This window comes from Sus scrofa, chromosome 13 (genome assembly GCF_054392235.1).
Source record: "Sus scrofa isolate SSC_HxYL_T2T_F1_AM1 chromosome 13, Sscrofa_HxYL_maternal_Yorkshire_Landrace_v2.0, whole genome shotgun sequence".
NCBI classification, from domain to species: Eukaryota; Metazoa; Chordata; class Mammalia; order Artiodactyla; family Suidae; genus Sus; species Sus scrofa.
In genome coordinates, this window is record NC_139395.1 from 151729669 (window position 1) to 151743979 (window position 14311).

The 14311-nt window shown below is 55.3% G+C and overlaps 1 protein-coding gene and 1 pseudogene across 2 annotated transcripts in view; one reads left to right on the forward strand and one right to left on the reverse strand.

Annotated features, from left to right (window-relative positions):
- Positions 1-218: 218 nt before the first annotated feature.
- LOC146397699 (uncharacterized) lies at positions 219-1291 on the reverse strand (annotated as a pseudogene).
- Positions 1292-1779: 488 nt separating this feature from the next.
- Positions 1780-14311, forward strand: part of ADCY5 (adenylate cyclase 5) — a 162547-nt gene continuing 150015 nt past the window's right edge. For both annotated transcript variants that reach the window (XM_021070242.2, XM_021070243.2), the window contains exon 1: positions 1780-3050. In XM_021070242.2, coding sequence (XP_020925901.1) covers positions 1923-3050 — 1128 coding nt within the window. In that variant the 5' untranslated portion in view covers positions 1780-1922. The remainder of the gene's footprint in view (positions 3051-14311) is intronic.

The following is a 14311-nucleotide window of genomic DNA, read 5'->3' on the forward strand; positions in this document are numbered from 1 at the left end:
GCATCTCCATCTTTTCCGTCACTGTCTTCCTGCGCCTCTGAGATCCTCAGTCTCTCCATCTCCCCTGTCCATTTCCGGGTCTGGCTCTCGGGCCCCTCCAGCCCTCCAGGGACTCTGGTCTTCGTCTCCCTGCGGCAGTCGCTGCCTAGGCGCCCCCAGCCCGCTGCGCCCTCCTTTGGCACAGCCGCCCGGCCAGAGAATCGCCCAATAAGAGCGCCGAACTCAAGTCTGACAGCTCAGGAAGCGGCCAATCGAGCCGGACCAGGAAAGGGGGGCGCAGCGCGGGGGCTGAAGTTGGATAGAATGGGGGGATGGGGATTAAAGGGGGATACAAAAGAGGGGAGCTAGGACTAGGGGCGCAGGGACCCAAGCAGGGGGTGGGGGAGGACCGCAAGCCACTCAGGTCCGGCGAAGGGACCGCGGGCTGGACGCGGCTCCAGGCGCCAGGGAGGGAGGGGGCGCGGTGAGAATTTTAGGTGGGGAAGGGGAGCTGGGGCCCCCACGGCCCCGGGCGCCTCACGAGGCCGGGCTTGAGGATGCCTGCGGGGCGCCGAGGCGGGGGCTGCGGCCCGGTCGGGGGCGGAGGCGGCCGAGCGCCGCTGTGAGCCGAGGCCCGAGCGGCGCGGGGGGCGGGGAGGCGGCGGGAGGAGGGGATGCGGAGGGCGCTCCGGCGGCGGCGGCGGCGGCTAGCGGGCGAGAAGGGAGGAGCGGCGCGACCGGCCGGAGCGGCGCAGGGCCGGAGGCGTGCATGGCGCGCCCTAAGCCTGGCTTCCGCGGGCCCCCCCGGACCGCCCCCGGGGCGCAGCGGCTCTTGGGCCGGCCCCTCTCGGCCGGCTGCATTTGAGCCCCGGCCCTCGATCTCTGGATGCCGTGCTCCCCGGGAGAAGCCCGCTTGCGTTGGGGCAGAACGGCGGCGGCGCCGCGCCGGATTCCGCCCTCCGCCTAGTCCTCCAGCGCCCGGCCGCGGTGGGCCGGCAGCCGGTGGCGAGGATCCTGGGGCTTTCGGAGCCGGCGCGACAGCCCTCCTGTGCCGGCGGGTCCGGGCCAGCCCCGCTCCGTTTTGGGGGAAGGGAGAGGCGAAAGGGGAAGGGCCGCTCTGCAGGAGCGGGTCCTCGCCGCCGCCCCCTGAGCGGACGCGCTGAGGCTCGGCTCTGCTTTCGCCGGGGCCAAGCTCCCAATCTCGCCGCGGGAGGTGGGGGATGCGGGCGACGGCCCCCTTGGGCTACAGGACCCTCCCCCCAGGGCTCCGGAGCTGTTGCTCCGCCCGCCGCCCCCTCCCCCGTCCTCTCCACCCCCCATCCCACCTCCCCACCCCTCGTAAGAAAATAATGCTGGCTGGCGCCCGCACCTCCCAGTCGCTCCCAGTCTGCCGTGAGGAAAGGGTGCCCGCTTGGTTTCCACGCCGGGACCCCCGCCGAGCCGCCCTAGCTGCCTCGCCTCGTGTGCGGCTGGGCTCCGCTTAGGCAGAATCTGCGAGCGCCGCGCCCGGGCATTGCCAGCTCCGGGGAGGCGCCGCCCGCAAGGACACCTCGCCGTCCCGCCTCGTCCGCAACTCCGGTCCTTGTCGAGCTCGACGCGAGCCAGGAGTCCGGACGTCCCTCTGCGCGCGGCGCAGCATCTCGAGCAGTCCCCGCTGCCCCAGCTTGGAGCCAACTCCATCTCGGACCTGGGACTCCTGACGCGGATTCTCAGCCACTTCTCACCTCGGGGCTGTAACTGCCTCCCACTCTCTCTCCCGCTGCCCTCCTTCTCCGTTCAGCACGGGGGTGCCAAGATGCCCAGCTACTGCCCAGGGCCCAGGGCCGCCCCCGTCGTGTGACCCCAGCCTGGTCCCCCTGCTCGGCCGTCCGCCCTCCCCTTGGAGACCCCCGGCCCGGCCCCCGGGGGGGGAGGAGGAAGAAGACGACGAGGCCGAGGGGGGGATGTCCAGCTCCAAAAGCGTAAGCCCCCCGGGCTACGCGGCGCAGACAGCTACGGCGCCGGCGTCCCGGGGAGGCGCGGAACACCGCTCCGCGTGGGGCGAGGCCGACTCCCGAGCCAATGGCTACCCCCACGCCCCGGGGGGTTCGGCCCGCGGCTCCACCAAGAAACCCGGGGGGTCGGTGACCCCGCAGAAGCAGCAGCGCCTGGCCAGCCGCTGGCGCAGGGACGACGACGACGATCCCCCGCTGAGTGGCGACGACCCTCTGGCTGGGGGCTTCGGCTTCAGCTTCCGCTCCAAGTCGGCTTGGCAGGAGCGCGGTGGCGACGACTGCGGTCGCGGCAGCAGGCGGCAGCGGCGGGGCGCGGCCGGCGGGGGCAGCACCCGGGCGCCCCCTGCGGGCGGCGGCGGCGGCTCCGCGGCAGCTGCGGCCGCAGCCGGTGGGACGGAGGTGCGCCCCCGCTCGGTGGAGCTGGGCCTGGAGGAGCGGCGGGGCAAGGGCCGCGCGGCCGACGATCTGGAGGCCGATGCCGTCGAGGATGACCAGGGGTCCCGGGATGGCGGCAGCTCAGAAGGCTCGGGCGCGGGGCCCGGCGCGGTGTTGTCGCTGGGCGCCTGCTGCCTGGCACTGCTGCAGATATTCCGCTCCAAGAAGTTCCCGTCGGACAAGCTGGAGCGACTGTACCAGCGCTACTTCTTCCGTCTGAACCAGAGCAGCCTCACTATGCTTATGGCTGTGCTGGTGCTCGTCTGCCTCGTGATGTTGGCCTTCCACGCAGCGCGGCCCCCGCTCCAGCTGCCCTATCTGGCCGTGCTGGCGGCCGCTGTGGGTGTGATCCTTGTCATGGCAGTGCTCTGCAACCGTGCCGCCTTCCACCAGGACCACATGGGCCTGGCCTGCTACGCGCTCATTGCTGTGGTGCTGGCGGTCCAGGTGGTGGGCTTGCTGCTGCCCCAGCCGCGCAGCGCCTCGGAGGGCATCTGGTGGACTGTGTTCTTCATTTACACCATCTACACTCTCCTGCCGGTGCGCATGCGGGCCGCGGTACTTAGTGGGGTGCTCCTGTCTGCCCTCCACCTGGCCATCGCCCTGCACACCAACGCCCAGGACCAGTTCCTGCTCAAGCAGGTAGGGGCCCACCTGGGCACAGGGACTGGCTTGTGGGGTGGGCAGGTCTCAGCCCGACTCCAGAGAGAGGCAACCCGCCTTCACCCTTTCAAGTGGTGAAATCCATAGAGACGCGGCTGTGTCGGCTGTGTGGTGTCTTCCAGCCTCTGAACCCCTTCTGAGCCCCAGCATCTTTGTTTACAAAGAGTGCTCTTGTATATAACGTTCTTGCTGGTGGAAGACATAACTAAACCGTAGCCATTATTGTAAGGATGCTAATGAGGTAGGAGTATTGGAAGAGAAAATTCAATGGAGAGGTCCCCTTCTCTTCCCGTGCTTCTGTCCCTGTATATAAAAGCCTCCTGACAAAAGTTTCTGGACCTTGTCACCGTCTCTTTCTCCTGAGAGCCACTGACCATTTGTTAACTGAGTCCTGGATAGAGGGTTGGAGAGGGAGACCCTAGGCGCCCCTTGCCCAGCCTTAGGGAGCAGAAATGATAGCCCCGCCCATTGTCTGAGGCTGGGGTTTGGGAGCTGGAGATATCTCTGAACTTGAGGGAGGACTAACAAGTTTGTTTTGTTTGCAAAACTGTCCCAAGCCAAAAGGCTGTTTTTAGCAAAGGTGGGAAGGAAGGCTTGAGGGTGCCGGCGGTCCAGGTGGTGGGCTTGCTGCTGCCCCAGCCGCAGAGCACCTCGGAGGGCATCTGGTAGACTGTGTTCTTCATTTACACCATCTACACTCTCCTGCCGGTGCGCATGCACCATCTGAGCAGAAAGCTAATGTTGGATGTTATGACCCCTTGACATGGGTGCCCCTGGTTATTGCTTGTAGTGGAGGCTTCTTATCCTTCCTGGGATTGGTTAGGTGAGCTTTGAACAGTGGGCTCAGGAGGAAATAAAACTCCTGGTTTACTGGCAACTTCTGTGAAGGCTTGTGGGAGAGCAGTGTGCTTGCCATGGTGACCTTGGGTGAGAGCAGCTCCTCTGACGTGCACCTCTTCTCGCCTTAGCAGCCCCCTTGTCTGTGGCTCCATGGGCCTTATCTCTTGGCTCCTGCTGAGCCTACCTGGTGGCCATGCACTTTGGCTGTGAGAGTAAAGTGGGCCCTTGCTGCAGGCTAGTCTTTTGACTGTGGACTGTACTCCACCCACCCCCACTCCCAAAGCTCTGTCCAGGCACCTGCATCCTCTAACAGAACTTCTTAGCCATATTCCATTATCATTGCCTTCCTCCTCCCCATTTCTAGTGCCTTTCCTCAGACTTCCATCCTGTTGAGTACCACGTTTTTCTTGAGAGGCTCTCCTGGGCCCCCTGGCTTGCTGGGTATCGTACTCATCCTTAGGGAATAAATAGCACCAGTGTAGGCTTCCTGGCGCTGCACCTCCAAGGTGCTCTGTGACGGAGCGGGGGGGGACCTGCAACCTCTCTGGGCCTCGGGTTCCTTGTCTAGCCATTGAGAGGGTTAGTCCCTCTGTGCCAAGCCTCACCTTCTGCCAGGAGCCCTTCCTTCCCTTCCAGCTATCCTGGCCTCTCCCTCTTCTGCATGGTCCACTAAGGAGTCAGAGTCACAGAGTGGGGCCCTTACTTTTTCTCCAGTGCCTATTGGTTAAACTCCTTGGCTGCAGGAATCCTGAGGTGTATGTTTTTCCTTCTCTCCCTTGTCTGGGACAGTGTAGGGGACTTAGGAGGGATTTAATAACTTTTTAACAACTTGATTGTGTTTCGGTGAGTAAAGTAGGTGGGGTTGTTGATGCTGAGTTAAAAGTTTTCTGATCTGGAATTAGAAGGAAAAAAAATCTTTAGACATCAGCTTTGAACTTGAGAGAGAAACCTATTGAGAGCTGGTTTTAAAAAAAAGTTAACTATTATTGTTAGTGCTTATAAAGGCTTCTTCCTGGGGACCCAAGCTATCACACGGGTAGTATATCTTTGGGGGTTGTTCCTGCCTTGCATGGGAGGCAGGTTGCTTGGGTGAATATAGCTTTTCTGCAGAGGGAAAGGCATGACATCCACATAGAGCAGCAGAGATTTCAGAATTTTTCGGGGTATTTCCAAACCAGACTTGGGACTAAAGTCTGCCAAGGACCCAGCCCCAGGCAATCCTGGATGATTTCAGGAGGTTGGAGTCAGAGCCCAGGACAGGAGTGCTGGACCTGGGGTGCACTGTCTCCCGCTTAGCAAGATGCATTGCAGTAACAGAGTAGTTGACTGACTTTCTTTTCCAGTTCCACAGGCCAGTCCCTCTCCCTTCTCTCCCCACCTCCACCACCTCCCACCCCATGCTTCTTGTACCCATTGCAGTCTTCAGACCTTCCCTGGTCTGTAGGCTTTGGGGTGGGTTTGCACTTAACTTTTCATGACCTTCTCTGTTGAGTATGGCAGAGCTTATTTAGAATAGTCCCCACTAACAGACTGTGAACATTTTTCTATGTGGCTTCAGAGGAATCTGTATCTTTTTGTGTTTGTATTTGATTTACCTTTCTGATTACCTCTGATGGAAACTTTGTATTTCTGAAGCAAACCCTTTTGGATGGTGGGGAAATATTAGTGGCACAGTCCAGCATTACCCTCTGCCTCAGGTTACCCCAGAGGGGCAGGTGTCAAAGGATGGTTTGTGTTTGATGCTTTGTTCTTTTCTTTGATAAAGATACACATCCTGGGAAATGCGGCAGCAGTGTGCGGTTTCTAATGTTGTGGCTTTGGGAATTTCTCTCCACGGTGCCTTGGACACACAGTAGGCCCTCAGGAAGCTGCATTGGCCTTTTTCACTTTTCCTGAGGGGCTGGCCCTCTTGCTTCCACAGCCCGGGTCTTCAACATCAGTATCTGATGTGGTATTTTATTCTTCCCCAGCCCCTTTTGCGTTTGGAGCTCTGCCCTTTGCTCCAATGGGGAAGAGAAAGATTTGGTATCTTCTCCGGTGCCTCCTGCTGGTTTCTACCCGAGAAGGGGCTGAGAGGCAAGGTGGGGCAGCCCTTATGGGGCATGATGTTTCTCCCTATCGTTACATCGCCTGCTCCAGCCCTTCCCCTGGCGTCCCCCTCCCCTGCTCTTTCTCTCTCACTTCCTTTCTCCAGCCCCCTGTTGCTCTCTGCCCACCTCTCCTCTCTGCCTGCCTGCTTTCCTGCTTCCCCAGCTCTCACTCCCCATTTGCAGCCTCTCAGCCTCGCCTTCTGTCCTCCTCTCACTGTCGTCTCCTTGTCTCCTCAGCGGGGTACAGTAAGAGCGGCGCGGGGTTGTTTTTTCCTCCTTCGTTGCCTGTTAGAAGTCCCTCTGCTACACCCAAACCATAAATAACACTCAAGCATCTGCCAAACACATTCCTCACTTGTGTTAATAGGCTGCAGTGATGCCGGAGCCTGTTGCCATGGCAACCTCATTTTTGTTTGACTGTATCCCACTCTGCTACATAAAGCTTCTGCACGCACTCACACACAAACAAGTACACTCACACAACTATTACATATGCTTGGCTATTAGAGATTATTTTGGAGAAAACATCTTTGGGCCCCATGGGGACGGGCAGTCATTTGGCCAAGGAGATGAGTATCTCTGCTTGTCCACTGTTACTCTAGGAGGTGATAATGGATGGAAGACCTCTTTGAAACGTAGAGAGTTTGGTTCAAATGTGGGGTTTTATTATTCTGCAGCCACATGAAACCCACCTGAAATGGTTTCGGAAAAGAAGATCCTGACGCCACGTGGGTCCCTGTGAGCTTGGGATAGCTGTCAGAGGTTGCCCTTGCCGTGTGGGCTGACCATTACCAACCCAGCCTGCCTTCAGCTCCTTCTGCTCTGCCCCCTAACCCTTTGGGAGAAACTCAGTGGTATCCTGCATTTCTTCCTTTGTGCCTGTTTGAACCCCCAACTGTTACCACTTGTTCCAAAGATCAGAAAGGCACAGGCTCTGTGTGGGTGATGTTCTGTGGCTGTGAGCACGTGTGAATGTCTGTAGTCAGGAGTCTGGGGATGGATGGGGGATGGGGAAGCAGACCAGGAACTGACTGCTGTGGCTGCTGAGGGGTGGATGCCTGCGTCCATGCCTGGGTGTGTGTCCTGTAGGCTGGTCCCAGTATGTGCTTGTATGTGTGTGTGTGTATGTGTGTCTGTCTGTCTGTCTGTCATGTGGGCTAGCCTGGGTGATGGAGGTGGGCCCAGGGAAGCCTTTGTGTTGACTTGGAAAGGAGAGCATCACAGCTCTGTCCTGTTTATTCCTGGTTGGTGGCTGGCTTCCCATGGCTGTTTGTCTTTCTGATTCTGGGCCTTGATTGACCTTCTTACCTTGACCTCTGGCTCCTCGGGGTAGTACTCTGGATGCACACGCCTCCTCCCCCCTTTCCATAATGAGGCTGGGGCTAGACTTGCGTGGTCAGTTCCCCTGACCCCAGGGAGTCCTGCCCTTCCCTTTCAAAAACCCGAGCTGCCCACCTACTCGGCCATCCGCTAAATCCCATCAGAGCTGCCGCCTCACTCTGGAACCTGTCCCAGAGGCCTATATGGTGGGTCACTGTGGCTGCCCCCTAGAGGATGGTGGAAGGGGATACACACTTTCACCACAATCCTGGGGCTCATCTGCCACCTGTTACTTACCCCATCGTATACATTTCTGGACAGGAGAAATCTTGCTGTAGTGAACCTCAGCAGCAACAGCAGGCTGGCCTGGGAGGCTGGCTCCGAGTTTGTAGCCGGGGAGGGTCTGCTCATCTTGGCTCATCACTAATTGTATCTGCCAATTATATTTGCTAATTGTCTTCAATTATGTTGCCTCTTTCTCTGTGCAGCAAGAAGGGGCTGCTGGGAGGGGAGCAGAGCCTCAGGGCCGGGGGTCCAGCAGGGCTGCTGGATAGGGAATAGGGGGCTGTTTTTGGATCCCATGGGTGTCCCAATGCCTGTGGAGAAGACTTGAGTGGCAAAGACCCACCCGAGGAGCAGAACCATCAGCTGCTGTATCTGCGGGAATGTTGACCATTAATATTCAAAATTTAAGTTTTGATCTAGAGCAAGAGTGTGAGATGTGTGTGCTGTGGAACACAGGACAGTGTGCTTGTGTTTGTCTGTAAAGAGGACACATGCAATGTATTAAACCCCATCGTGGAAATCTGCCCAGCCTTACAGAAGGGCTTTAAAAATCAGCGTAAAAGGCCTGGACAGACACTCTTCTGGGTAGACAGGTCCTGGCCTTGAGTTACTCTGTCAGGGAGCAGCTGGCAGCTAGAGCAGGGCTGTGGCCTGCTGGGGCAAGCCTGTTCTCCCGAGAGGTGCAGATGGAGTGCCCACTTTGGTCCCAGCCAGGGATGGGTGGGTGCTTGGGAAGGAGGACCCAACGGGGGAATCCTCCCTGTGATAGCACCAGCCTATCAGGTAACTTCCAGTTGCTGGGTAACTTCCAGTTCGCAGCTGCCTGCTTGGCACCTCCATTAACTTTATGTATCTTGTGGCGGGTCCAGTTCCTGGTCCGGTACTTCCCAGGAGCATCGCTTGTGTTAGGAATGAAACAGCCTGCTCCGGGAGCTCCGGACCTGATCATGCCCCTGAATCCTTTGGGTACAGTTACATAAGTTCCACTTTAGCATATCCTTCGCTCATCCATGCTCATCAGGTGGTGGGAGTTTGCTAGCAGCGGCCAGATCGGTGTTCATTTTTCTCTGCCAAACACAAACTCCATAAAGGTATTTGGAAAGCCTGACTCCTTACCCCTTTCTCCAGGCAGTGTCCAAATGCAAGATGGGGACCATCTCTCTTTACAACACTGTGAACAAAATTTCTCCTTTCTAGTCAATGGACCTTGATCATGGGAAACTGTGTTCTGATTTGGCTGTTAGGAAAACATCCAGTGGGGTCTTGGTTAGGCTTATGGGCATCTCCACTTTATAGGCAGATTGAGACCCCACCTGGAGTACTGTTTGATTCTAGAATTGAGACGAGGGTACCAGTTTGCTAAGGGCATTGGGAACCTTGACTTCTGAGAGAATACTTGAAAGAATGGGCGGTGCTTAGCTGGGAGGAGAGCAAGGTAAGAAACCAGAGACATGGACAAGGCATTATTTACTGCTGTGATCCCTGCTGGCAGATGTTAGAAGAGGGACTAAATTTATTTTTAGTTGCTCCAAAGGGCAGATTGGGGGCAAATGGGTGGAAACAGTAGACAGATTTCATCTCCAGGTAGGAGATACCTTTCTAGCCTTTGGGGTTGTAGCCAACAAACCAGATGCCTCTTGGAGTCACCAGCTGTGTCAGTGGAGGTGTTCAAGGGGAGACTGGATGGCTGTCCACCAGCATGTTACTGAGGAGATGGAAGGCCCTGCTTCCAAAAGAACTGGGCTGGGTCCCAAGAAGGGATATGTCTTTTTTTTTTTTTTTTTTTTTTGTCTTTCGAGGGCTGCACCCTCGTCATATGAAAGTTCCCAGGCTAGGGGTAGAATCAGAGCTGCAGGTGCTGCCCTACGCCAGAGCCACAGCAGTGTGGGATCTGAGCCATGTCTGAGACCTACACCCACAGCTCAAGGCAACACCGGAACCTTAATCCACTGAGCAAGGTCAGGGATTGAACCTGCATCCTCATGGATCCTAATCCGATTCATTACCACTGAGCCACAATTGGAACTCCAGGGATCTGTCTTTTGAACAGCTTGGATCTAGTTTTCAAAGCTCTCCAGCTGAGCTTGATGACCAACTGTTAGGTTTGGGGTCCTTGAGCAAGATAACGGCTCAGGTCACACCCACCCCTCAGATTCTGTGGTTTCGTGTCTTGCCACAGCACGACTGCCTGTTGCAGTCTGTTGGGGGTCCCATTTCCATGTTTCACAGTCGCAGAGTCACTGCAGAGCTGCAGCCCAATTTGGAGTGTCCTGATGTAGGATGCAGAGCTGGAAGGTGATTGGAGATGGTGGAATAGGACAGGAAGGAGCGCCCAGACCTGGACCCGAACCCTCCTCTCATCCTGCTGTTCCCATCCCTGCACTCTGGTTTGAGGCACAGCAATGCGTGGCTCACCCTTGGTGGAGGCAGTGGTCGGAGGGGCGGTCAGCAGGAAAATGAACCGCAGTTTACGTCCTGGTTTATTCATTCGTTTGTATGAAGTGAATATGACAAACACCGAGGATACCCCAAGTCCAGAATGGATGGTACAGAAAGCGGAAAATGAGATCAGGAGACAGGCAAGAGGTGGGGAGTTAGGAGATGGTTTGAAGGAGGAGGCGGCGGCTTGTGAGGAAAGGCAGAGGAGATGAGCTGTGGGGAGGAGAAAAGCTTGAAGGTGGGGGCAGGGATGCTCTCTGGGAACAATGGGATATAGTCACAAGAAAAGGGGGGTAAACAAACAAACACTGGGAGACAGTAGTGGCTTTATTCGTTTGGCCAGCCTCCTATGTCAGCCCGCACTCCACCCCCACCCGGCCCCCTGCACACACACACTTCTTGCTCCGGGAGGGTTATGAGTCTTCCTGACCTCACACTTGGGTGGCGCCCTCTCCATCCCTCTTAGGGGCTCCCTGGGTGTTATCACACAGCTCGATGGCATCCCCCCTTGGCTCTTGGAAGGGGTCCTGAGGGACCTCAGTGCCTGGCATGTAGTAGGTGCTCAGCGAGGGTGTGAATGAATGAATGAACGGGCGGTGGGGTGGGTGGACGGCTGCACGCAGACTCTCGGCTCTGCCGAAGTGCTAGACCAACACCTCCACAGAAGGAAGCGATGCAGCTTGGCTTGGAAGCCTATTTTGGTGGATTGTTATCCTAAACTCTGAGCAGGGCTTCCAGAATCCCTCCTGCTGCAATTTAAAACGTGTGCCTTCTTGGAAACAGAGATCTGTTGCCTGGCACTGCCGGTACTATATGCCTTCACAGATTTGAAAGCCATTATTAAGTCATTCTTTCAGCCTTCTCCCCATTCATTCAGACAACAACCATTTATTAGGTGCCTACTGTGTACCAGGCACAGCACCCAGCCCTGCCTTTGGCCCAGATGCTCCTACTGACTGTCCTTTGGAGGGAGCTTAATAGGTATTTCACATATACATACATTCAATTTTGTCAGGTAAGTTTAGGAAATACTGGATTAAGCAAAATTCTTTATTGTAGAACCTTAAAACTTTGACTAGGTTAATGTGCAGTAGAATTTGCCAAGAGGGGCTATTTCATGAAGTCTTTAGCGCACATATTGGACCCCAGCCCCTGTTTTTGAAGGAACATGACAGAGATGGTCAGTGTTTGTTGGAACTTCCCTTAGGCCACACTGCTTCAGGGACTGGGAGAATCTTTGCAATTTCCAGGGTCCAGCCCCCTGCCTCTGGGGTAGGCTAGCCAGAGTCATCCAGATGGGAGCATTTCTTTGTTTGGGGGCCTTCCTCCCTCAGGAAGGAGATGGCCCGGTCTGTGTTGGCTGGCTGCTGGTTTTATAGTCGCATGCCCCATCTGCATCCAAAATCTTTATAAAATAAAGTGGTGGGGCTGGAAGGGACCAGGGAGATGCCTCCTTTATCTAGTTTCAGTTTCCTTTAGAGGTCTCCTGCTGTCATCAGACATTGGAGCTGGTTGGGCTTCTCTATAAGGACCTCTGATGGGCCTGGGGTCCATGCGCTGCGTGGCCGTCCACAGGGAAGGAGTGAGGGGCCATTTCAGAGCATTCTCTCCCACACCCCCAGATTTTATGTTTGTTTGTTTCCTCCCCAGCCCTTCTCTCCAAAAGGAGGAAGCCCTTAAAGAGTATTGATCATAAGCAGTGAGTATATATTGTTTGTATTGCAAGTCTGGCACTGGGCTACTCCCTTACCTACCTGATCTCATATAATCTTAATATCTACCCTACGAGAAAGGCATTTTTATCTCCATTTCAAGGCTGCAGAAAATGGGATAAGAGAAGGGATGTAACTTCCCCAAGGTCACTCAGCGAGTAAGCATGGCAGATGGTTCAGCGCCCGCCCAGATTCCCTGGGCATGTACCTCTCTGCTCTTGCCAGCCAGACTGCCAGCTGTCAGCACCTGAGGGCTTTCTCTGGCCCTGAGCCTCTCTGCCTGCTTGTCGGCCAGGTCAGAAGTGCTGGGGACAGAGTTCCCATCCCCAGCGCGGCTCTCAACCAAGGACTTTTGGACGCTGGTGGACAAAGAGCCCAGCTCCCTTTACGGGGGGCAGGTGCATAGCTGTGAGACAAGCCTTCCCTGTGGCTCCCGGTCCTGCAGGATTCAGTGCTGGTTGCCCACAGTGGTAACAGGCTTGAACACATTCCTTTCCTTCCTTCTTCCCTCCCTTCCTTCCTTTCTTTTTCTTTTCTTTCTTTCTTTCTTTCTTTCTTTTTTTACTTTCTTTCCTTCTTTATCTCATTTCTCCACTCCCCATCTAATGTTTTCTGGGATGACCTCTCAGGTAAACCATTTCTTTCAAATCTTGTCCGAGGATCTTTTTCTAGGGGAAATCCAAATTGAGGGTCAAGAAGCTGGGATTCTGGGAGTTCCCATCATGGCTCCGTGGTAATGAAGCCAACTAGTATCCACGAGGACTTGGGTTTGATCCCTGGCCCTGCTCAGTGGGTTAAGGATCCAGCATTGCCCTGAGCTGTGGTGTAGGTCACAGACATGGCTCGGATTCTTTGTTGCTGTGGCTGTGGTGTAGGCAGGCAGCTGCAGCTCCAGTTCAACCCCTAGCCTGGGAACTTCCATGTGCCCCAGGTGAGGCCCTAAAAGATAAACATATGAACACACACAGAAAGGAAGGGAGGAAGGAAGGAAGGAAGAAAGAAAGAAAGAAGAAAGAAAGAAAAGAAAAAAGGAGTTCCCATCGTGGCGCAGTGGTTAACGAATCTGACTAGGAACCATGAGGTTGCGGGTTCGGTCCCTGCCCTTGCTCAGTGGGTTAACGATCCGGCGTTGCCGTGAGCTGTGGTGTAGGTTGCAGACGCGGCTCGGATCCCGCACTGCTGTGGCTCTGGCGTAGGCCGGTGGCTACGGCTCCGATTAGACCCCTAGCCTGGGAATCTCCATGTGCCACGGGAGCGGCCCTGAAGAAATAGCAAAAAAAGACCAAAAAAAAAAAAAAAAAAAAAAAAAGAAAAGAAAAAGGTAGGATTCTAAACTGGGTTTGACTTGAATGTTGGGAGGGGAGTGGCCACTTACTGGGGCAACAATGCATCAAGTGCAGGACTCTATGGCAGACTCAGAACCCCTGCCTGGCCCCTCATTCCTCTCTGATGACATTCGTTTGTCACCAGTAGAGTGGTTTCTGGACTATAGAATGATGTGAAATCTTAAAAATGTATGTACATATATAGAGTTTTATACATACATATATAAATCTGAATTTCTGCTTCTTAAAAATGTATAGCTTTCTGTCCCCTAGACAGTAGCTCAAATATCAGCCGAAAGGCTCAAATACTCTGACATTTGATTAGCATTTTATAGATGACAAAGGACTTGTTCCCCCTGTGTGATCTTACTTGCTTCTCATGACGGCTCTGAGGAAGTGATGAGTTAAGAAGGCACAGACTGGGCTTTGGGGTCCAGAGGCCAGGAGCAATCCCTGGTAATATGATCCTGCTTGAGTTGGCTTCCCCTTGCTCAGTCACTTCCCTCTCTGTAAACTGAGGATAACAGATTCCTGCCTGACAGGGTCTGTTGTTGGGCGCCCAGACAAGGTAATGCACGTGAGGGCACTCAGAGTTACAGACCTGTGCCGCCGGTGTTGTGTTGGAGAGGAGGAAGTAGGTAGTTCAGAGAGGTTGAGTGACCTCATTCAGGTCACACAGCTAGTTAGTTAGCTTTGGAGCTGCTATACAAATCCAGATCACTGACTCCCCAGCTAGTGCTCTTTTCAGGCTTGGTTGGTTGTGGAACCTGTGGTTTCTTATTTGTGATGCCTGCCTTGCTGTGTGGTATCTGGCTCAGATGAGCATTAAATGATTTGTCATTTCCTGAACCTGCGGTGATACTGTGAGAGCAGGCAGCACTGAAGTGTTTAGGGGCACCTGGGATCCAATCTTTACCCATGAAGAGCCTCTGATTGGTCTTCTGGATGCATGAGGAAGGACTGAGACCCAGGAAAGGGGTCAGCTGTGACACTGGGACAGCTTACATCTAGGTGTGAGACTGCCTCATATCCAGGCTTCTGGTGGCATAGGTGGAATGGGCGGGAAGGGGTAGGTAGCTGGGGACACATCAGGAGGGCTTCCTGGAGGTCAGATATGGGTCTTTCTGTAGAGTTACATCCAGTAGATGAGCAGTTTGGCTCTTGCTATAGAATGCCTTTAAAGTCCAACTCACCACAAACCATCACAACATCCTAAAAAGTACCCCAAA